This window comes from Thermobia domestica, chromosome 4 (assembly GCF_964235325.1).
Source record: "Thermobia domestica chromosome 4, izTheDome1.hap1.1, whole genome shotgun sequence".
Lineage (NCBI taxonomy): Eukaryota > Metazoa > Arthropoda > Insecta > Zygentoma > Lepismatidae > Thermobia > Thermobia domestica.
Window position 1 is genome coordinate 202,031,402 of NC_137457.1, and position 24,188 is coordinate 202,055,589.

The 24,188-nt window shown below is 38.2% G+C and overlaps 1 protein-coding gene across 1 annotated transcript in view; it reads left to right on the plus strand.

Moving 5' to 3' along the window:
* Nucleotides 1-24,188, plus strand: part of LOC145683014 (uncharacterized) — an 832,861-nt gene that overhangs the window by 554,328 nt on the left and 254,345 nt on the right. The window contains exon 10 of the mRNA XM_081754367.1: nt 16,833-16,934. Within this exon, the coding sequence (XP_081610493.1) occupies nt 16,833-16,934 (102 nt within the window). The remainder of the gene's footprint in view (nt 1-16,832; nt 16,935-24,188) is intronic.

The following is a 24,188-nucleotide window of genomic DNA, read 5'->3' on the forward strand; positions in this document are numbered from 1 at the left end:
AGTCTTTTCGGAAGTAGGATAACACCGGTTCAATATTACATAGATCTAGTGTCTTGTAGTTTTGGATCCCCCAAACCTTGGACTCCTGCCAATAAAAATCTGTGGGTACTCACCATCCCATTCTGACTCACCATCACCCAGTTTGACCCACCATCCACCGTGACTTATTTTCATCCACGATTTATGCCCCCTCCTCCACCACAAGACTAAAAGTTTCCCCATTTGTAGTGAAATAAGCATGTTAATTTTCACTGCATCAAATTGTGAAAGAAAAAGTCAAGAACATCCAAAGTGTGAATCTCTACTGTCAGTCGCTCAAACACTCGACTATTTTAATACTAGTGGATCTAATTTTTAAAATATAAATAGAATAAAGTGTTTGCTGTGATCCACGTTACGACAAATTTTTATGAAATTGTAAAATTATATATATACTCGTATATATATATATATATATATATATATATATATATATATATATATATATATATATATATATATATATATATATATATGATATGTGTGTGGGTGGGTGTATGTATGTATGTATGTATGTATGTATGTATGTATGTATGTATGTATAGGGGGGTGTTGTTAAATTGCAGCTACTTTTCAGTGGAGAATAGGATGAATTTTGGAAGTCTTAAATCAATGCATGAAGGAAAAGAAATGATAAAGAAAGATCTGAGTTCAAATTATTTCTTAAGAACAGATTTTTGTCGCTCATTAAATAATAAGGAATCTGATTAGTTTGTTTCCAATTTTATCCTTCACTTTTTCCTAATTTCATTGTCTACAAGCATTGCTACATAAAGTAAACTGCTCGCCATTAAAACTGCAGCACCCAGAAGGAATTATCGGAAGAGCACGAAATTTGCAGACTGTATAGGAGATAAATGTAGAAAGAAATGATTAGATGTCAAGGCCGTATACGCCTCCCACACTATCTGGGAAGAGGTTGGGCAGGTCAGAGAGGCGCAGGAGAGCGGTGAACGTGTGTGGTCGTGAGTGCAGTACGTCAAAAACGGTCAGCAATGCCTCGTCGTCGAATACGACAGCTCTTCGAGCAGGTTTCGTAGTTCGATCGGAGGCCGAATTGTTGCATACCGTGATTGTGGTTTATCGCTCGGAGAGATGGGTGCCAGAGCAGGACAGAATGCATCTACCATGGCACATGTGTGAAACTAGTGGGTACAGAGAAGCACAGTAGAGTAACCTAGAGTTTCCTAATGCCCGCGTCAGAGGACAGATTGCGAGAACAGACGCCTGGTATGTATGGCCCTAACAGACCATACGGCTACATCAAGACGGCTGGCGCAATAACTAGGGTCGATTTTACGACCTCCAGTGTCCCCACGAACCGTGCCTCGTCATTTGGCGAAGTGGAGAGTTTTTCTCGCCGCCTGCTGCTGCGGATTCCTCTGCAGGCACAACATAGGCGTGTCCGCCAGGCGTATGATGCGAACACCATCGGCATGGATTGGAAAACGGAATGCTGTAGTCTTCTCCGATAAATCCGTTTCTGTCTGCAGCATCATGCACTGGCACTAGACTTAATGGGACCTGCATCATGCATCGTCACACAGGCCCTTTATTGGGCATCATGGTATATAGTGCCGTCGCCCTAAGTATTAGTTCGCGTCTCGTACGCATTCCAGGGACATTGAACAGCCAAAAGCATATCACAGAGGTGTTGACCTTAGTTTCTGCCCCGTAAATCCATGGACTGCATAATTTCAGTTTCCAACAAAATAACGCGCAACTCCATATTGCAAGGAATGTCCTCGCATTCCTGGAGGCTAACCACGTGCTTCCGTAGTCCACACGTTCGACAGATCTCTCGCCCATTGAGTATGTCCGGTCCATGGTGAGTCACCAGCTGGCTCAGCACAAGGTTTCCTGCGCCTAATGTTGAGGAGCTCTGGCACTGAGTGGAAACCGCTTGAGACGCCATACTTTAAGCAGAGATCGATAGACTCATTCTCTCCATGTCTTGTCGTGTTGTAGAAGTTCTGGCCGTTTGTAGAGGTTCTAGGCGATATTATTTCCTGTAATATTGAGCGCAAGAGTCTTGGTCTTGCAGTTTTTGCAAGGGTCTTGCAGGCAAGACCAAGACCAAAACCAAGACCAGGAATCCCGATGCAAGACCAAGACCAAAACCAAGGGGTGCAAGACCAAGACTCTTGCGAAAGAGTCTTGCACAAGTGCCGATACTACTTATTTTTTATATATAGATGTAAAAAAAAAAGGAAAAAAACCTTTACATCTTTCACTTGAGTTTTTTGGCTTCAGTAAAAATGTCGATAGAGTGAATGTGTTCCCAATAGCAATGCTATCCATGTGAGTAGATCTGCTCCTGTAGTACATAGGTCTAGTATGTTTCTTCCTGAATCGGTTGTTGTCGTTTTCTGTAGTTATTACTCGTTTTCAAGATACACGGGTGTCATTCTAATCAAAGCTTGTTGCACACAAAGTAATGTATCATTGGTGCTGAATTACGAAGCATTCCTGCGTTTAGAAGACGACCAAGAGCATAATATGAATTGTTACAACGTATAAGAACTTCAGTGTCTAATTTACTTTGGTCATCATTTGATTCATTTACGGCAGCCCATCATTGGATTTTGGGAAACCATACGAAGAATAGTTGTGTCCATAAAAAGCGGATAAGCAAAAAGTAAACTAAAACATGTTATGGCTGCAGCGGACGAGTGGTAGAGCGCTTACCTCTGGTGTACAGGGTCCTTGGTTCGATCCTAGAGTGAGCCATGTGAGCTTTTTGTTGGGGAAACATCGTGCAAGTGGGTTTTCCCGAGTTTTTCCCGTTTCATCCTACTTTCTTCATTCCACCATTTTATTCATTTATCATTATCACCGTCTCCCTTTTCCTCGGTGCATAATAGTGGGACTTTAAACTAGATATTTTGTTTCATTTCAAAACATGTTCTTGGTGTTCTTCCAAAACTATAAAGAAATGTAGCATTGAACATCAGTAATTACGTACAACATTAGGTACCGACTACATGGGTATGGCCTTGACTCCGAGGCTTAAGCATTCGTTGGAAATTTTTAATGTGTGCTCATATCGAATTGTGCTTAATATCGGAATATTATTTTCACGACATTGACAAAAACTTAGTGCATGTGAACGCAAGTTTGATTTCATGGGCGGATGCTTAGCCTCCTTAGGTATACGGCACATCGAGGATTAAGAGATATAACATTATACAACAATAAATAACCCATATTCACAAGTAAGAGTAATTTTGTACAATTACTTCAAATAACTTGGAGTTTGATGCCGTTATTTTGTATTTCTAATATAGGTTAAAAGTTTCGATATAAATTGAGTTTACACAAAAGACATAGACAGTTGAGGTTTTCAGGTCTCAATCAAATTATTCTAAAATATTAAGAGGTTTGATTAATGATCATTATTATTTTAATTTTCTCTGTCTCTTTTTTTGCCAATATTTCTAAAAATATCATCATCATCATAGCTATTCTGCCATTATTGGCAGGTTACTTTTGAAACTGAGAAGCTTCGATATACGGTAGTATTCGGCTAGTCTCTTCGTCTTGATGTAGCAATTTTCTGTTTTATTATCTTCCTCCAAATACTGTCTCCTTCACTCCTCCCTCTCTTTACTTCCACCATACGCTCTAGCATGTCCCTCATAATACAGTTCGTCCTCAGCCAATGTCCCAATAAGTTCCTCTTCCTCCTCTTAATTACATCGAAAATTCTTTTTTTTCCTCCCCTACTGCTACTATTTCTAATACCTTCTCATTCGTTTCCCCTTCAACCCAGTTAATTCTCTCCTTTTTTTCTTCATGTCCATGTTTGAAAGCCTCCATTTTTTCTCGCTTTTGCATAATGTCCATGTGTCTGTCCCATAGAGTACATATTGGAATCAGTAAAAACAATTAGAAGTTTGTTCAATACAAAGATTAAGTAATCGTGATTGAAAAAAAAAATCTGACTCCTTTAAAGTGTAAAAATAATTTTGCAATTCATGGTATTTCAGTAATCTGTTCCGTCTTGATTCTCTTTCATGGGTCTCGGGGGTAGCCTCCCTAGTTTATGAACCAGTGGTGTGTTGGATCTGTTAAAAAATATTAAAACATTACGAAACCTTGTGATTTGTCTTATAAGTAACGAAGCGTGAGCATCCATTGAAGAAAAATAAAGGTCGTCGCCTATGTTGTACATAGTCATCATGCTTACAAGAAGGTAAACTATATTATATTTAGAAACATGCATTGTATTTCCATTACTATTTGCGTTTATAGAATTTATTATCCCATATCCAGAGTATAATTTGCCTTTGAAAAGCATAAGGTTTGTTAAAAGCAAGACCAAGACCAAGACCAAGACTGGATGTGCAAGACCAAGACCAAGACTGGATGTGCAAGGCCAAGACCAAGACCACCCCGGTCTTGGTCTTGGTCTTGCATTTGCTCATCGCTAACCTCCTGGAAGTTCTACAACCCTGCTTCGCACGCCACATGTCACAGCACCGACCTGGAAGTATAATCATTTTCTTCTCTTGTCGTTACCTTTCTGTTTGCCACATTTCGCGTTTCTACCTCATTCCCTTCTGGGTGTTGCAATTTTAATGCCGAGTAGTGTATAAAAGTAACAACAGCGATCTGTTTTGGAATCTATCCAGGGGTGTAGCCAGCAGGTTTGTGTAGGAGGGACCCGTCGTTTTTGAGGGGGGCCAGTACAATGTACAAAGCCAAAACAAATGTGTTGCTAGTGTTTTTGAGGCCTGAAAGAAAGGAAAATTTTGGTTTCCTTCTGGAAAACTAAAAAGACTATTTTAGTTTTTTATTATTATTATTATTATTATTATTATTATTATTATTATTATTATTATTATTATTATCCATAAATTATATTGAAGATAGTTTTTATTATGCTTAATCAAGAACTACTGCCCGGGACCAAACGCTATACTTTTGTGCATAACTATAAAGGTAACCAAGAAAGTTCTGTCCCTTTTCGTGGAGGTCTGTGTTCAATTGGACCTCACACCGTGAGTTGAATGCGAGTGGACATAAGGCGAACATCAGTTGTTGGTGTGGGTATATCCAACATACTCCCTGGTTGTGGCAATTCAGATACACCGTGAACTTGCGTAAAGACAGAGGGAACATGGGTTGGGACATCCACAGAGCGTCATAAGAGCATGTATGCTGAACGAGTTCAAATGGAGGTCAAACGCCGCTGTAGCGGGACAGAAGATATGCCAGGCCTTTGGTGAGGGTGTCGTGACGACGCGGACAGTGCAGCGATGGTTTAACAAGTTTAAGGACGATGACGAAACACCTGAAAACACCACGTGCCAAAAGACCAACACATGTACAAAGAGGAACTGGGACTACAATTCAGTGTGTGGAGAAACCATTCGGCAGCACATCCATCAACTTGGGAAGCACTACAAGTTGGATCGATGGGTCTCACCTGTTTTGACTCCAGGCTAGAAGGCAACGCGGCAGTCGCCTGTGTTTATTTCCTGTTTCGGAGCCATTTCTGGACAAGGCGTTGACATGTGATAAAAAGTGGGTCCTATACGAAGCTCCACGGCGCCGTCGTCATTGGTTAGCATCCCATGAACCGATTTCAAAACAGCCGAAACAAGCACTGTACCAGAAGAAAGTCCTTCTGTGTGTTTGGTGCATCGTTCATCGGGAACTGCTACCAGCTGGTCAGAGTATCAATGCAACTGTGTAGTGTCAGCAGTTGAGCTGTGCTCAACAAAAACTCAAAACTCTGGAGCCATCACTTCTGAATTGCAAATGGGTCCTCGTTTACAGGACAACACTAAGTCCCACTGGCTAGGATGACTCAGGACACCATATTCCGCCTTGGATGGGAAACAATATCGCAACCACTATATTCCCCGGGTATTGCACCGTCCGATTATCACCTGTTCTATTCTTTGGACAATCACCTTAGAGGACGCCAGTTCAAATCCCTAGTAAAAGTCCAAAATGCACCTGATACCTTCTTCGTTTCACGGCCCACCAAGTTCTACCGCGATGGATTCCATGGCCTTCCAGAACGTTTTCAAAAGGTCGTCGATGCTGATGGAAACTATTTTTGATCTTCCAGATTAGGTGACATATCGATGTTCGAAGGTGGTGGGTGGAAAAGCAACAAAACTTTTCTTGATCACCTTTATATTTAAATTTAAGACCTTGTATACAGAACCTATCTACACAAGATTGGTTTTCTTTGAAATTTCACTTAATTTCTTTACGGTTTCCTGACAAAAATATTTATTTATTATTCGTGACTAAAAAAAAAAACAATTATTGTATTACACTGAGTAGAAATAAAAGAGAGAGCGAATGAAATCCAAATTGAATAAAAACATTGTTTCTCACCAAATTTTCCATCCTCTATGTCTTTTAAAACACTTGTTAAAGTATTTAAAAATATACTGTACTTACAAATCAGTTTAGTACCTTTGTTTTATGACTGTATTTGTAGTACCTTGTTAAAACGTTTATCTTCATACTGTCAATATAAATCGCAGTAAATTGTGTAATCTGCTGTCACAAAAAAGTATCCTATTCTTCGATCGGTATAAGGAAGATATATCATACTATTTTTCGATCGGTATGGAAAAACAATATTTCTCCATACTATATTACCGTAAATTATTAATTGTCAATAAACTTTGATACATTTAAATTAATGAAGCGAGATAATTTTACTATGATGTTTTAAAAGCTGGTCATTTGGGGGGGGGGGGGCAGGAAACCATTTGAGGGGGCCGGGTCCCGATGGCCCCCCCTTGGCTACACCCCTGAATCTATCACATGGAGAAAGTTTGATTTTGTAGCTTACAGTGTGTCAATTTTAAAATGTTTCTCGCTTGCATTCTTTACGTTAATATTTGTTAAATCCATTTCCATTGATAAAACATTTCATACTATGAGATGAACTGAGATGAACTTTGCCGAAGTTCCTGACTAATTACAAAACTTAATAAATTTTCATATTTTAACTCAAAATTTTGAAAGATGTACTATTGGCCAATGCAAATACCAAATACAACATATTGCCATGGTGGGCAGTGGGTCGCAGTCGATCACGCCAGTGTTGACCCACGACCCACTGTCTCACTTTCGAAAGTTGACCAACCTGACCGACTTCATCTCCGGCACTGTTATGCCAAACATGATCGACAAGCTTGTGTGAAATTGATTATCGCTAGGGATGCATTCGAGTCGAGTCGAGTCGAGATTTAAGCCTGTCTCGACTCGTCTCGAGAAAATGTTGTCTCGACTCGTGTCTCGACTCGAGAATATGGTGCTCTCTCGACTCGTGTCTCGACTCGACAGTCTCTGTCTCGACTCGACTCGAGTTCGAGTCGAGACGTCTCGAAATTCGAGTCGAGACAAAATATACGAGTTAAAATATACACACACATCAGCCAGACCGTTATGACTATCTACCTAATTGTTAGTATGTCCAACTTTTGGCACGAATAACAATGGCAACGCGTCTTGGCATGGTCGCAATGTTCCTCGGTGGGTCGCTGGAGAGAGTTGGCACCACATATGCACACACAGGTCATCTGATTCCCGTAAATTTCGGGGAGGGGGTGATGCACCCTCGCGTTACGTTCAATCACATCCCAGATGTGATCGATTGGATTCAGATCCGGAGGGTTTGGGGGCCAGCACATCACTTGGAACTCGCTCCTGCGTTCCTCGAACCGCTCCATCACACTCCTGGCCTTGTGACATGGTGCATTATTTTGTCGAAAAATTCCACTACCGATGGAAAACATGGCCGTCATGAAGGGAGTGTACGTAGTCTGCAAGCAGCGTGCGACACCTCGGCCGTCATGGTGCTTTGCTCGAGCTCCACTGGACACATGGATGCTCACCTGAATGTTCCCTAGATAATAATTAAGCCGCAGCCAGTTTGTCTCCGTCCCGCAGTACAGATGTCAAGGAGCTGTTCCCTTTGAACACGACGGATTCGCACCCACACATCGTCATGATGAAGAAGATATCGGGGTTCATCAAACAATGCAATGCTCTGCCATTGTGCCAAGGTCAAGTGATGGTCACGTGTTCATTTCAGTTATAGTTGCCGATGTCGTGGTGTTAACATTCGCCATCGTTAGGAGTGTTCGGTGCCCTGTGTGTTCAGACTAGTGTTGTGAAGGCCTGTGAAAAAAACGGAAATTTTGGGTTAAAAAAAGTTTTTCTTAGGTTTTCCCGAGCTGGGAAAAAAACGAAAAATTTGGGTATTATCAGAATCATCATTTTTGTTAATCACAGAATCATTTTAGTTAATATGTTAAATCAAAGATATATTTCATAGAGATATCTTCATTATTCTATGTAAAATTCCGGAAATTTTGAAACCATTAGAAAAAATCATTTGTTCGGAAATATTGGCAAAAACAGGAAAACGTAGTTTAAAAACTATTTGTTGGCCTGATGCTAGTGATCTTACTTGCTGGAACATGTCTGCAATACATACAGTGGGAAGTGGAAAATCCGAACTAATTGGGACCACAGGTATTCGAATTTTCAAATTGTTCGGATTTTCGAAAATGACCAAGAAAATGTCTTTTAGGCTTACATATACTGTACGGTATGTTCTTCTATCGATACAGTGGTTATTCAGTACATACAGTAATTACAATACCGTACGTAAGGCTACTTACATTTAATGTTTCTGAAGAACTTGCTTGTACTCTAAGTCACACTCAAAACTTATAGGCCTAAGAAAAAATAAAAATAAAAATACATGACAAACAATTACATATAAATGAACTTTTGTAAAAACACTGACTTCACATAACGTCGATGGACACGCTATTGTTTGTTTATCGCTAGCGTTAAGACAAAATGTAAAAAGCTTCTAGGGACCGCGTTCGGATTTTTGACGTTAGGATTATCGACGTCCTAGTGTATATACAATGTATTTCGCTAACGGAGAAATACTTAAAGCAACAGGTTTTAATTCTACTGTACACACATATACCGCACAAGTGAGTAAATTTGAGCAGCGAGAAATATATTAAGTGAAACTTCCGTTAGTTATTATTACAGACTAACAGATTATCCGTTCTTCGCACGGGCAGAATACGTTTCATTTTTGGACACAAAGGGCACCAAAACTGTCACCAATGAACTTGTGGAGCCCCAAAACTATGAATTTGACATTAATATCGATAATTTTCAATTATCTTTACATGTCACCATCCTCCTTAGAGTACTAATGGGGCTGAATTTGTAGATTTAAACGGCATCTTCTGTTCATCTCAGCGAGTATGGATTCGAGGCCATTTTCGATGATGTATATATATATATATATATATATATATATATATATATATATATATATATATATATATATATATATATATATATATATATATATACAGAGGCGGATCCAAGGGGGCTATAGCCCCCCTTCACACTCAAGTATACACTGCATAAAATGGGCTTCAATCCTGCTTTACACTGGATAAAACTGCAAACTATGGTTTAGCCCCTCCCTTGATCATATCCTGGATCCGCCACTATATATATATATATACTGTATATATACTGTATATAATGCTCAAAAAAATTAGGGGTTCAGCTGAAATATCACACAAGACCTTAAGATAGTGTATGAATAAGCTTGTGTTTGACTCGTATTATCATACAAGAAGGAATGCTTTAAGATACACTAGAAAAATGGGGCACATACTGGTGTTGGGGCACGGAAAACCTTGTTCACATGGCTCATGACACAAGACGGTTATGTGTGCACCTCTCGAACTGCTCACAAACAGGCAAGGCAACAACACTGATTGTTCCTTAATATGTCATATGATCACTTCGAATAGCCAACCGGGCCTCGCACCTGCGTGGCATGGATTCAATCAGATTATCGATGAGTTCTTGGGGGATGTTGTGCCACTCATCCAGAAGAGCGACTTCCAGCTCTGGAATGATTGTTGGATTTACTGGCCTAGCGGCAATTCGTCTGCCAAGCATTATCCAGACATGCTCAATTGGAACGAGATCCGGAGAGCATGCTGGCCACTTCATCCGAGCGATACCCTCAGCATCCAGCATCTCATCCACTAACCGAGCTATGTGAGGACGAGTATTGTCATCCATAAAAAGGAACGAATCACCAATGGCACCAGCATAAGGAAGAACAAGAGTTTTCGTGATCTCATCCCTATATCTGAGAGCCGTCTAAGAGCCATTTCGGATGATGTGGAGCTCAGTACGCCCACCAATGCTGATTCCTGTCTACACTATCAGTACACCACCATGATACTGGGATGTTTCTCGCACAAACATGGGATTGTGTCGTGTTCCACACTCTCTCCAGATGAAAACTCGTCCATTATCAGGCTCTACACTGAATCGAGACTCGTCAGAGAACAAAACATTGCCCCATTCATTGCGTCTCCACCCACGATGTTCCGCCGCCTACGCTCTTTGATCAACACGGTGTCATGCAGTTAATGGAACACACACCATAGGCCTACGTGCGTACAGACTACCTTCTCGAAGGCGATTGCGGACCGTTTGAGTAGATACTGTGCGTCCTGTCGTTGTTCGGAAGACTCGCGGCAGCAGAGTTGTATTCTGACGTCGGTTTCGACGGGCTGTAAACAAGAGATAACGATCGTCTCTGGCTTTGGTTGCTAGTGGACGGCCCTGTCCTTGTCTTCTTCGAACACTTCCAGTTGTTTGAAATCGATTCCACAATCGGGAAATCACACTCTGTGCCACTCCTATGGCATGGGCCACCTCCCGCCATGACTGACCAGATTCCAACCTCATTGAGGGCCGCGGTGGCTTAGTGGTAGAGCGTTCACCTCTGGTGCTTGGGGTCCCGGGTTCGATCCCAGCCCCTGCCAAGTGAACTTTGTGGTGTACAAACACCGTGTGCGTGGGTTTTCTCGGGGTTCTCCCGTTTCCTCCCACTTTCTTCATTCCACCCTTTCACTCATCTCTCATCATCACCGTCTCATTTAGCCTAACCGGCATAACCGTGGGACGCAAAACAAAGATTTTTTCCCTGCCCACATACAATTATAGCTTAATTTGCAAATCATCGCAAATGGAAGTGTCACCATCGATATTAGTGACCGCGAAAACTATGGATTTGACACTAATATCGGTCATTTTGGATTACTTTTACATGTCTCGGTATCCGACCTCCCCTTCCCCCCGGTGACCACCGGCCCGAATAGGGTGAATTTGTAAGTTAATGTGATCAGAGTTTCACCATTGATTTCAGCGACCGCGAAAACTATGAATTCGACAGTAATATCGGCCATTTTCTACCACTTTTACATGTCCCTGTAAGCGCACCCTGAGACCCCCTGGGTCGAATTTTGAAAAAAAAAAAAAAAAAAGATTCGTCTTGATCTGGGGCCTGGGCCAGAGTACTAAAATTTGGTAACTCTCGGTCCACTCGTCTGGTCCCCAGGCTGCATACAGACAGACAAACACAAACAAACTATTTATTTTATTTATATTAGACTAGATAGATTCTTGCAAATTATGCCAGATTTTCATATTATCTTTCTGAACTAATTTTAAAGACCCTCTCCTACTTATCTTTATATATATACACAGTATATTTATATCTATGTATATCTATATATGTATATGACAAACGCAGGAATTACACCCTAAATAACGCTCCTGGAGGACCCCTTTCTAAAAAAAATTGCTGGGGAAACACTTGTAGAAACTTCAGTTTTCGTGCCAGACGATTACCGAGACCTGGTGAAAAAAAAACTCCTTTAGCGATCGAATTAAAAAAATAGTTCTCCTCAGGTTAGTATTCACTGAGAATATTGTTATAAAATTTAAATTTTATGGGTAAATCAGTAGACTTTGAATACATCCACATCGTATCCACTGAGTTGCGAAATTGTGTACCTCCAGATGTGGGCGGTCGAAGAAAATTTTCTAGGGGTCATCTTCAATGTTTGCTATATTAGTCTTGCATTTAATGTGCAGGGTTTGTTATATTACGTATACGTGAGCCAGGGAGGTTCATTCTTATCAAACACGGAGATTATGAAGGAGTAGATCTACTGTAAAAATATAATAAAAACATCTCTTTCGGATTTCTATCATCCCGCAGTCCAACACCGAGACGGAAACATAAGAGATAGGCTTTTTGTTTTTAAACAAGATAACGTGCCTAGCGAATGCTTTACATTGTGAAGATTATATTAGTGAAAATTATACGAATATAATTTTACAACTTAATATACATATCACTAAATGTTGAGCTCCCCGTTGCTATGTGGTTAGCGTATGCGCCTTTATCGAACGATTCATGGTAGGAGCTCATGTGTTTCAAATCCGACGTTAAACTGTACGTTCACGTCTTGTAGAGCTTTGCTCCTGAAAACGACGCTAAACTATAATCTAATTTAATATGACTAAATATTAAAAAATAATGACTTACCAAGATGTCGTCAATTTGGCAGTCATCAAATCCATTTTATACTTTCACTTAATCCAGTGGATATTAATATAACAATTACAAGACACACGCGCATATTAATACTCAGAAACAAGTACATACACACGAACACATACATAAATATGAATCCTTCAAATCTATTTACATGTGGTGGACTGCGCTGCATCAAGCACTGTTATATTCGCATCATCTTCTCAAGTATCTGCATTATTTGATTCATCCACATATTTGTTATTTGTACGCATCATTCATTTTTGCATTTTCGGGAGGGTTCAGGGTTCTTTCTTCATTTAAAGAGTCGGTTCTCTGTATTGGAAAGAGAATCAGGGGAGGAAGGGGGAATTTATACTTTAAGAATGGATAACATTTTAAGAAATATATACAAAACATGCCGCTTCCGACGCAGCACTGAAGCGTTTCTTTTAGCGGTCATACCCCCTCCCCTCTCAAGTTGTAAAGTGAGAAGGGACTGAAACATCCCAGACACTCAGGGTTCAGTTGACAATAATAAAACTATGGGTAAGTAAACATCTTGTACAGTCACGTTTTGCTTATTTTTGAACATTTCTGTGAATTCAACAATACAACAGCGGAAATACTAACTGGTTTTATTACTCCAACCATCGCTTCAACTAAGGGATAATTTCCAACGGTCAGTGAGCCATCTAAATTTTCGTTCTTTTTCTGTTCTCCAGAGGAAAGAATGAGATTTTGCCAAGATGCTAAAGTCAAGATGTTATATGCTAAATGGGAGTGAATTATGCTAGATCTAGCACCAAGATGCTAGATATGGCTTCACTGGCGGGCTTCGATATCTACAGAACTTTCTGCCAAAGCATAAAAAAAAAACAATAGCACAATAGTTTCGATAACATATGTGTGGTCCTTCGGTAGGCTACACATCTGGTAAGAAGCTCATCCCAAAGAGTAGTTTGGACAAAAGACTCGTAGCCGGCTTGTATAGATAATTGAATTCAAATATTCAAGTATCCATTTACTGAATGCCCATATCGTGTATGTATGCATTTGCATGCATTATTTAATAAGTAAATAAAGTACACACACAATTAATTATGTCACTGATAAACGGTGTTTATTGAAAAAAACCCTCACCAAACAATTAAGATTAATCTTAGACTGGAGAAATGGTTATCCTTCGTTTTCATTATCATTTGGCCATGAAACAAACGCCTGACAGATATACAACCCCTATATACAACTATGTGATGTTGGAATATATAACTCGTAGGGTATGATGCTTTACTTTTTCAGAAATTTCAGTACTTCTAGTGAAATGAAATCTTTAGTTTTACGTCCCATGGTTATGGCGGTTAGGCTAAAGAAGACGGTGATGATGAAAAATGAATGAAATGAAGAAAGTGGAAGGAAACGGGAGAACCCCGAGAAAACCCACAAGCATGGTATTTGTCTACCACAAAGTCCACACGGCGCGATCTGGGATCGAACCAGGGACCCCATGCACCGGAAGTGAACGCCCTACCACTGAGTCACCGCGCCCCCACAGTACTTCTTGTGTACCCCTATAAATGTAATAAAGAACTAATGGCCATGTTTTTTTTATATAAAAATATTCAATTAGAACTGAACAATTTACATAAAATTTGGAATCGACAAATGAAAACGGCACGTTTCTAGCACTTGTGGGTTCGAGATCTCATTGTTGAAAGGATAGGAGACAAACATATAAACTTTTCTGTGAGGAGAAACATATACGCGTAAATCTAGTACTTTAATATATAGATAATAATTGGAATAGTTTTATTTTCGAGTGCTATTTTTTAATATTCGCAATATTGAAATTTTTGAACTTAAATTTTTCGCGTGTTTGAAAAAAAAAAGAAATATCATTACTAGTAAAATTAACCTAATACAAACATATTTATTTTTTTCAATTTTTCCGGAAAATCGAAAAAAAACTTTTTTCTTTTTTTAAAAAAAGGTTCAAAATTTCCGGAAATTTGACAACACTAGTTCAGACACACTTGTACTTTGCCCAGCATTAAACTCTGATCTTAGTTCCGACGCAGTTCGCCGCCTGTTCTGTTTTACCAGTCTGCCCAGCCTACGACGTTCGACATCTGTAATGAGGTGGGGGCACCCAACCCCTCGACATTTGGACGTCTTTTCCCCTTGGTTTCGCCACTTGCTGAAGACAATCACCATAGCACTCCTCGAACACCTGACAAGTCCTGCAGTTTCCGAAATTCTCGTGCCGAGTGTTTCTGATCGAGCACTTTCTCAAAATAATATTAAAAATTATAGAAAAATTTTCGAGACATTCGAGTCGAGTCGAGATTTTTACCAGCTGTCTCGACTCGACTCGAGTCTCGACTCGAAAATTCGAGTCGAGAAATACGTTTGTCTCGACTCGTCTCGAATTTTACAAAGTGTGTCTCGACTCGAATCTCGACTCGAATTCGAGTCGAGTCGAGTCGAGATTCGAGGCATGTCTCGACTCGTGCGCATCCCTAATTATCGCCTTGAGAACATGAACATTTTGTTCCTCAGCTCCATGAATGAATCAAGTAATGCAAAAAGGGCTTCAGTCAAACAAACTTAGTTTTGAGGGGGGGGGGGGAAATATTGCAAAACAAGCTCATTCTGTGTAGAAGAATTAAAGTTAAGAACTGTTTATGAAATGGTTACACCAATAAAACTGAATCCCACTACGCATAGAAACGTAGGTGTACCCTATAGGAACAAAAATCCGTAGTTAATTTTGCCATATGGGTGAGTGAAACCTTTTTTGCATGAACTAATTCAAATATTTTAAATTACTCTACAATACTACATGTTAACGTTTAAAGAAAAAAAAAAGTTCAAAAATGAGACACATCAAGAGAGTGATAAACATTTCTTTTTTAAGCTAATAATTGATGTTGTACGATAATCACATTACCTATTAAGATGAATCTGATACTGACGTATATTCTCATGAAGCTTTCCAATATGACACTAGGACACTAATATTACATAATATGGTTAATGACCTATAGCAAAAAATTATGATTAACTCTTAGAGGTTTTATTTTAGTATAACTATAATATGGTCCAAAGATGATATATGATGTTAGAAAGGAAATGAGACTGATTTTCTTTAAACGATTAATTTTATTATTTTTACAAATTAAGGTTGTTTTCTTCAAAATAGTTTCCTCTACAGCGATGTAGACGACGTTCTTGTTCTTCAGAACAGTGCTGGAAATATTCTGCTAAAATACTTTTCAGCTCGGCGGTTACGCCCTTCTGGATATATGCAAAGAACCAAAATCACGCCCTTTCAAGTATTTTTTTTAAGAGATTAAAAATAAGTCACACTGAGGTCCGACGAATAGAGAAGCTGAAAACTCCAGAAATGCTGTTTCTGCCAAAACTTCATTGATGGAGATTTCCGCGTAGCATGGCGCACTCATTTCCCATGTGCAAGTTCTGTGTTAAAATTTAATGGACGATAAATACTCTCACATTTAACTCACTACTGAACATTCTCAGCGTTCATGGATGACTTGGCCTCACAACAGACTCTACACTTTAGACATTCTCATGCGTTTTTGATGTTGAAGGTCTTCTCGTATGAGCTCCGTTTCCCATTTGTTTTTAGCCTTCTAAAAAGCATTGTGCCATCTGAACACTTGTGTTTCGGATTGGAAATTCTCCATGAGTCCTTTGTAACTTTTCAGAAGTCACAATAGCAAATTCGCTAAGGTTTATTTATACAACATTTGATGACATAATATTGCTCAAATTTTGGCCGGTCTAGTTTCATAACATATCTCGCAACCAAAATTTAACTTCAAACGCTCTCAACAGCTAGCAACTTGTACTCAAACTTGTATTTGTGTTCAAACTTGTATTGAGTGAACAGCGAGGGTTAACTGCCTTGTGAAAGTAGAAGCAACAATGTTGTCGGTTCGTGCATAGTGTTGCGAGTCTCGTTAATTTTCTAAGACACCTCATATATGTATAGGTATACCGTATATCAATCAATAGATGACGTCAATGTAAACAAAATGACATGCTTCAGGATAAATTCTCATGCGTAATTTTTGAGAACATTAATTTTATAGCCTTAAAATGTATGTCGTTCATTTCCTATAATAATTGATAGTTTTTGTTCTGCTGCAACAGATTATTTATTTATGTAGGCCTACTATACTTCATACGTAAAGATGCATTGTTAAGTATTAGATTGTATCTATTGTTGTTTGTTCTCTTCTACCTGTGACACACATACTACTAACAGTGACGCAATATTACTTGTAATGTAATGCTTTAAAGTAACGTTAAAATATTTATTTCTTAATTTTATTTTCAGGTGTGTATGCCGAGTCGTATAAGAGCGCAACGTGGATTTATATCGGGGATACAGAAGAACTTAAAGTATGGCAGAAACCAGACTCAAGAGGCGATGAAAGAGGTAAGTGCATTCAACGAATTTATTTAAAGTATTTTTTCGTATGGTTCCTATTGTTTCTAATAGTACAGTATTCTTTCCTTTTTAACAAGATTACTAAAAGCTACATATCACAGAGTTAGAAAGCCGTCTGACTTCTCATATTCCTTTATACAATATAGTCAGGGAGGTTTTTTTTCTTTTTCTTTTTTTGTTGCTTTTTTTTAGTTTAACGTCCTCTGAGGCTACGAGAGACGTATCAAGACGGATAATAATGGTGAAATGAAGAGAGTGAGAGGAAACGGGAGAACTCCGATAAAAACACGCGCAGGATGTTTTTCCACAAGCCCCATTTGGCGATAAATAGGATCAAACCAGGGCCCCCACGTAGCAAAGGTGAGTCCTCTATCACTGAGCAACTGCGGTCTCCAAAGAGTAGAGTTCATGAAGTAAAAATGAATTAAGAGTGTCGCCAGGTGTTTCTTCTTGGGAAAAGCGCAATACTGTAATGTGTTTTAAAGTTTCATTTCTTTCTTGAACAAAAACTAGGAAAACAAGCAGACTAATGTAACGTTTTATTTGAAAGTTGTGGAAAACTACCGCGAACGGAAATAAAGAATTTTTATTTGCAATATCTTAAAGCAATATAAATGAACATAATATTACACTTCTCTAACTTCTGTAGAATTAAATAGAAAAAAAGAAAAAGAAAAATCCAAGTCGAATTACATACCATCAGTATGAACGTAGGTAATGCATGATGTCAAATTGTGTAAAAGAAGTGTGAGTGCATTTTGTGAGGGTAGAATGAAGAGAATGGCAGACAAACAAATTGGTGTCTGCGTCTGGGGAGCTTTATTGATCATTCGCGAGCATTGGAAGACGAGATGCCAACATTTGACTTCCCACTTATCGTGAGAAGCTCTTCACTTTATCTCAATTTATATATGCATCCTAATTCACAAAGTACGTCGTTTCTAGTAAATAAGTTTTGAAGTTAGGACTTCATTTCATAGCTTAGTTGTTCTTTAATGGTTACCTGCTATTGGTTCGGGAGACGCGAGTTCAATTAAACATGAACATCATATGGTTCGGTTGCCACTCGACGTTCTGTCACGTTAAAGTTTTCTGCTTTCCAGACGAGAAATCTGTTAAACAGAGACAATGAAACTTGCACGAGTAATGCCAACCCATTCTCCAATCGCGAATTAAATGGCCAAACAAGATACTGATACAACAATCAGCCAATCAAGATGTCCGAGAGAATTCCTAGATATCCCTAAAATGGTTGCAATGTGATTACGCGTACTTATAACTTTCATTTACTCTGCTGTTGCACAAAGTAAATGGAAGTTGTATGAGTAATGAAAACCCATTCTCCAATCGAGGATGAAATATCCAATGAAGAACACTGAAATAGACCGTTAGCCCGGCATTTCTTAACCTGGGGGAGTCCGGACTCCTAGGAGTCGCGAGGGAAATACATGGAGTTCTTAAAAGAAGGCGAAAAAGATTAATGTAATTAGAATATAATAGCTGACGGAAGAATTTGTGAATGACTATATCCAATGATAGAGTTCATTAAGTTTGAACAGGTCGAAGACGTAACGCCAGCAGATGAAGCTGTTGTGTAGACTTCGAACAAACTTGAGGAGAAAGGAATTACAACGAAGATGTATTTTCCTGAAAAATGGTCTGCTATATTACAGCAATGAATTCGTTCATTTCTTTGGATTAAAAAAAAAAAAAAAAAGAAAAGAAAAAACTTGCTTCAACAATAATTAACCCGGAGCGGTGAGAAACAGCTTCTGATCTTTATTAATGGAACATTTTGACATCGTTTTGGAGACTCGTTGAGATTACATCAGCTATGATAAGCGAGTTAATTACAGTACACTCACCATTATCTGAGGTAATTGGGATTGAGCCTACCTTGGGTACGCAAAAACTCGCATAATACGCAAATCAACTGTTGTTAGGTTCAATAACGTACTGCAAATGACCAAACATTTTTTATGTGCAGGAATTGTTTATTACAGTACCCTACAACTTATTAAAACCGAATATCTTTACATACATACAGTGCCATTCAAAACTTATTTTTTTAAAGAAAAGCTTTCTTTTGGTTTTCTGGAACATCTTTTGGTCTCTCTTTGATGTATAATGCTGTAGTGATACACAATGACAGACAGCTAAACCCGAAGACTTGGGACTTACCGTTTTGGTGATTACAACAATCTGGTTGTTTTAGACTGTCTCGGTTAATCCAGAGGATTGGTTAACCGGAACTCGGCTAATCGCGAGTGTACTGTAAATATTTTTCAGTGATGTCGAAAGAATTACAAAGGCTAAGTACTAATTCAAACAGTTATTTTGTGTTGGTTGTGTACCGTAAGTCAAAAAATTAAAATATTAAAGAAATAAAAATCAAATTGAATTGTATCAAATCAATAAGTAAAGGAACAGTAAATTCTTAAATCAATTAAGAGTGCAATTACACGAATGGTTGCAATTTCTTATTGTCATGAAATGACAATATTTTATTGATGAAACAACTGACTTACAATGGTAGTATAGTGGAAAATTTTGTAACAATATAAATTATTTAACAGTGAACATCCAAGAGTACTGAATACAGATTATCAGATTAGTATGTCAGATTAATTGTATAACAGATAATTATAATTTTTCTCAATGCTTAACCAAACGGAAATAAGCTAAATATTTAAACATTCAAATCTGCCTGTCACTTTCAGAGACCTCCTAATTTCATGTCACATGCAAAATAGACAGTTATAGTTCTCTGTAGTCATACATTACCTTATTGCATATTTCGCTTGGTCTTGGCCGGACAATGGTCTTTCTTGCGGCATTTGTAATTTCGTATAGACCATTCCATTGCGATTCTGGATACAGGACCCAGAATGCAGAATGCAGAATCCAGAATGAATTTTTAGTTGCAAACTTGGTCATTTTATATGGACTATTGTCCTTGTTTACTTTAATTATTCTTCCTTTTAACTTCGCCAAAAGCCAATATAAAAATTTACAAAATCTTAGGAAAGTCCTAATTACATTTTCTGACAAAATATTGTTGTTCTCTAATGATGTAAAAATAAGTATTTTTTGAATTTTAATTTACCCTGAGGTTTGCTTTCATCTTTTTCGTGATTTTATCCGAATTGTTAATTACTACTGACAAGCAATGTTATTTGACTACAGGTGATTCTTGACTATTTTGCTTCTGCTTCCAACGATTTCTTGATTACAAGTACTGTCCTTGTGAGTTTTTTTTAAAAATAATGTGATGCATGTATCCAAAAAATATTACAGAAAACTTAGTACCATCTTCACCTACCAAATTGCCATTATAATTTTTATGAAAAAAATGATTTTTTAAATTCTCAGTTCATGGTTTCATTACATTACCCCACCAACTGGAAGAAAAATTCCTGAACAGTACCTTTAGCGTATGTCATTAGTTTTTAAATTCTCAGTTCGAATAAATATTGAATAATTTGACAAACACTAAACACTGTGAAAAACACTGGGGGGTGAACATAATGTCCACTTGAATGATTGTGGTCTCACTTCAGAACACTGGGAGGTGAAAAACAGGGTCTTCTAATTGTCCTCATCGTGACCATCGAGAAATCAAAATAAATTGTATCAAGTCAATAACTAAAGGAACAGTAAATTCTTAAATCAATTAAGAGTGCAATTACACGAATGGTTGCAATCTCTTATTGTCATGAAATGACAATATTTTATTGATGAAACAACTGACTTACAATGGTAGTATAGTGGAAATTTTTGTAACAATATAAATTATTTAACAGTGAACATCCAAGAGTACTGAATACAGATTATCAGATTAGTATGTCAGATTAATTGTATAACAGATAATTATAATTTTTCTCAATGCTTAACCAAACGGAAATAAGCTAAATATTTAAACATTCAAATCTGCCTGTCACTTTCAGAGACCTCCTAATTTCATGTCACATGCAAAATAGACAGTTATAGTTCTCTGTAGTCATACATTACCTTATTGCATATTTCGCTTGGTCTTGGCCTGACAATGGTCTTTCTTGCGGCATTTGTAATTTCGTATAGACCATTCCATTGCGATTCTGGATACAGGACCCAGAATGCAGAATGCAGAATCCAGAATGAATTTTTAGTTGCAAACTTGGTCATTTTATATGGACTATTGTCCTTGTTTACTTTAATTATTCTTCCTTTTAACTTCGCCAAAAGCCAATATAAAAATTTACAAAATCTTAGGAAAGTCCTAATTACATTTTCTGACAAAATATTGTTGTTCTCTAATGATGTAAAAATAAGTATTTTTTGAATTTTAATTTACCCTGAGGTTTGCTTTCATCTTTTTCGTGATTTTATCCGAATTGTTAATTACTACTGACAAGCAATGTTATTTGACTACAGGTGATTCTTGACTATTTTGCTTCTGCTTCCAACGATTTCTTGATTACAAGTACTGTCCTTGTGAATTTTTTTTTAAAATAATGTGATGCATGTATCCAAAAAATATTACAGAAAACTTAGTTCCATCTTCACCTACCAAATTGCCATTATAATTTTTATGAAAAAAATGATTTTTTAAATTCTCAGTTCATGGTTTCATTACAGTTGATACTTGAACAATAGGGAAGTGATTTTGCGGACAATTGGAAAGAGTTCGAATTTTTTTCGGATCTTTTCTTTGCGAACGTAAACAACTGTAAACGATAAGCAGTAATAATTAAAAAGCCTACTGTGCAGTCGCTCTTGTCGGTCTGACGAGAGATCAAATAATGCGCTTATAAATAACGTAATTGGGGACGTCAGAACCGACCAGTTGCGCCCAGGATTTTGTATGCATTGAATTTAGCAGAACGTAAGGTACGGGATCTGACCTGGGTTGCATGTAAATAAAATCAAACGTATGTAAAAGAGACAGATTGTGATGTCAAAGGGGTTGAAAGGGGTGAGAAGGGAGCAACTTTTCGGACAGGTTAACCTACTTGCACTTACTTGTAGATCTTGATGTTGCCTTCTTGATGATTCTTCCAGTGGACTGACATCCGTCCATCTCTCTATCTGATTGGCTGGTCGTTCAAGCAGTCGAAAGTTAAGGGTCAGCGAGACCCGGACAGGAAAACCAACTGTACGAAGACCGCAAGTTCAATCAAAGTCGGAACTTCTTTTTAGAAAACAATACATCGTGGTCAACAGCTATGTAACGTTAGCTGTAACAAAATTCCTCTTTAGGACAGAGCAAGGCTAAATTTGTCGTAAGCTTGAAAATGAAGTTCGCGTTCTACATCTTAACTCGTTTCTAATTCCATATCGACTGCTTCTTCCAAACGTCTCTCGATCGTTTTGTTTAGCGCCCCTTCCGGGTTCATATCCTCGGTCATTAACTATAGTTTCCGTCTTGATGAAAAAGTGCGTTCTCATAGATTAACCAAGGTAATGTGATGGCAGGAATGTGGACGGGGAAGCCATCTGTTGTTTTTATTAATTAAGAAATTACAAGTGTAAGAAAGAAGTGACAGACAGCAAGAAGACTTCCTAGTAAGAAAGGCAAATGAAAAAAAAAAATCGAAAAGTGGTTTAACATTAAATGAATGATTATGCTTTTCACTGTAATGAGTTTTAAAATAAACTGTCCCATAGTTCGAAATAAATGTTTTGTTATGTGTCTAATTACACATATCTTCACACTATTACAAACTGGAAATGACTTACGTGGATTGCTCGGGAGAGGATGTGATAAAAGGGAGATCTCAAGCTCACTATCCAGAACGAAGCTGGTGCTCATTAACCTTAATGAGTTTTACGTTAGCTCTGACCCTTTTATGCTCAGTGAAACTAATGGTCACGGTTACAAACCTTAGTGGGTTCGGGGTCACTATCTGCTATGGATTTTTTCGAGCACGGTCGAGCTCACTTACTAATTTATTTCGGGCTCGCTCTGGATCGACATCTGGCTCATTTTCTACTTATAGATCTCGGCTTTACACGGACTCTTGGAATCCAGATGTGGGATGGTTTTCCAGGCTTACACTTTCCTACCCTTAACCGAACGATGTTAGCTGTAGTTCATCTTTAGCTTCTGACTCTGGTAAACAGTCTCTTGTGAATAGAAGCCGAGAACTGACAATCCTGACAGCTTTGTATGTAGTCCTTGTGAAATAATTGCGTGGGGACCAGAAAAATAAATTGGGACCTATGCTCTAGACTTCAGTGTTCAAGCGGTCACTTGGGTCATGACTTATGGTTGGGTGAGTGGGAGACCATCTTTATTTAAAATGTTGAATTTTATTTTTGACTGAAAAGGCTTAAATGTTTTAATGCCATCCGGTATCATAGTGGATGGCCCTTTTCAGAGCCGGGAAGACCCAGTGATCCAGAAGGAGCTGAAATATAAGCAAAACAGCATTACTGCACAACTTTATAGTGAACTAGCAGAATGTCCATTCTTCGCACGGGATAATACGTTTTATTTTGGACATAAATGGATGAATTTGGATTTAAACGGCATCGGACGTGTCACTGTTCATCTTAAAGACCGCGAAAACTATGGATTCGACACTAATATCTGTCATTTTCGATCATTTTTAATATCTGGACCTCCTCTCCCCTAAGTTACACAGTCAAAGTGAAATGACAGAAACCATCCCAGATCGGAACCTCATCTATGTTGAAAATTTGATCAAAATCAGTCCGGTGGTTCAAGGGGTATGAATTCACAAACATAGTGGCTTTCATTTTTATGTATATGAATTAATGATATCCACAACTCGAGATCGGACATTCATGTTTCATTCCCAATGTTATATTCCGTAAACAAAGTACTGTATCTTCAGGATTTGAAATATAACTTCATATTTATTCGTTTCCCGTACTTCAAATAATACAATATAAAGTTTTTGAACACAAATTATTCAAAAGAAAATTAACGAAACACCGCATCTTTTATATTCTAAATGACAAATTTTACAGGTCCAGTCCATTAAAGTTCGACGACTCATAAAAAGAAAAGGTACAGGCCATTGCATTAAACTTCCTCACTCCAGTTTTTTAAAAAATAAATCTGTGTCACGCTGAAATCACAAAATCTGAGGCTTTTGTCTATCTTAGGATCATAACGCCTGCTCCTAATCTGAGCATCGCGGTTTGCTAACGTAAAATCATTCTCGTAATTTGCTATCAGAGCATTTTTAAAATCTGAATAGTTATGTAGATTACCCCTGATTTCTTTGAACCATG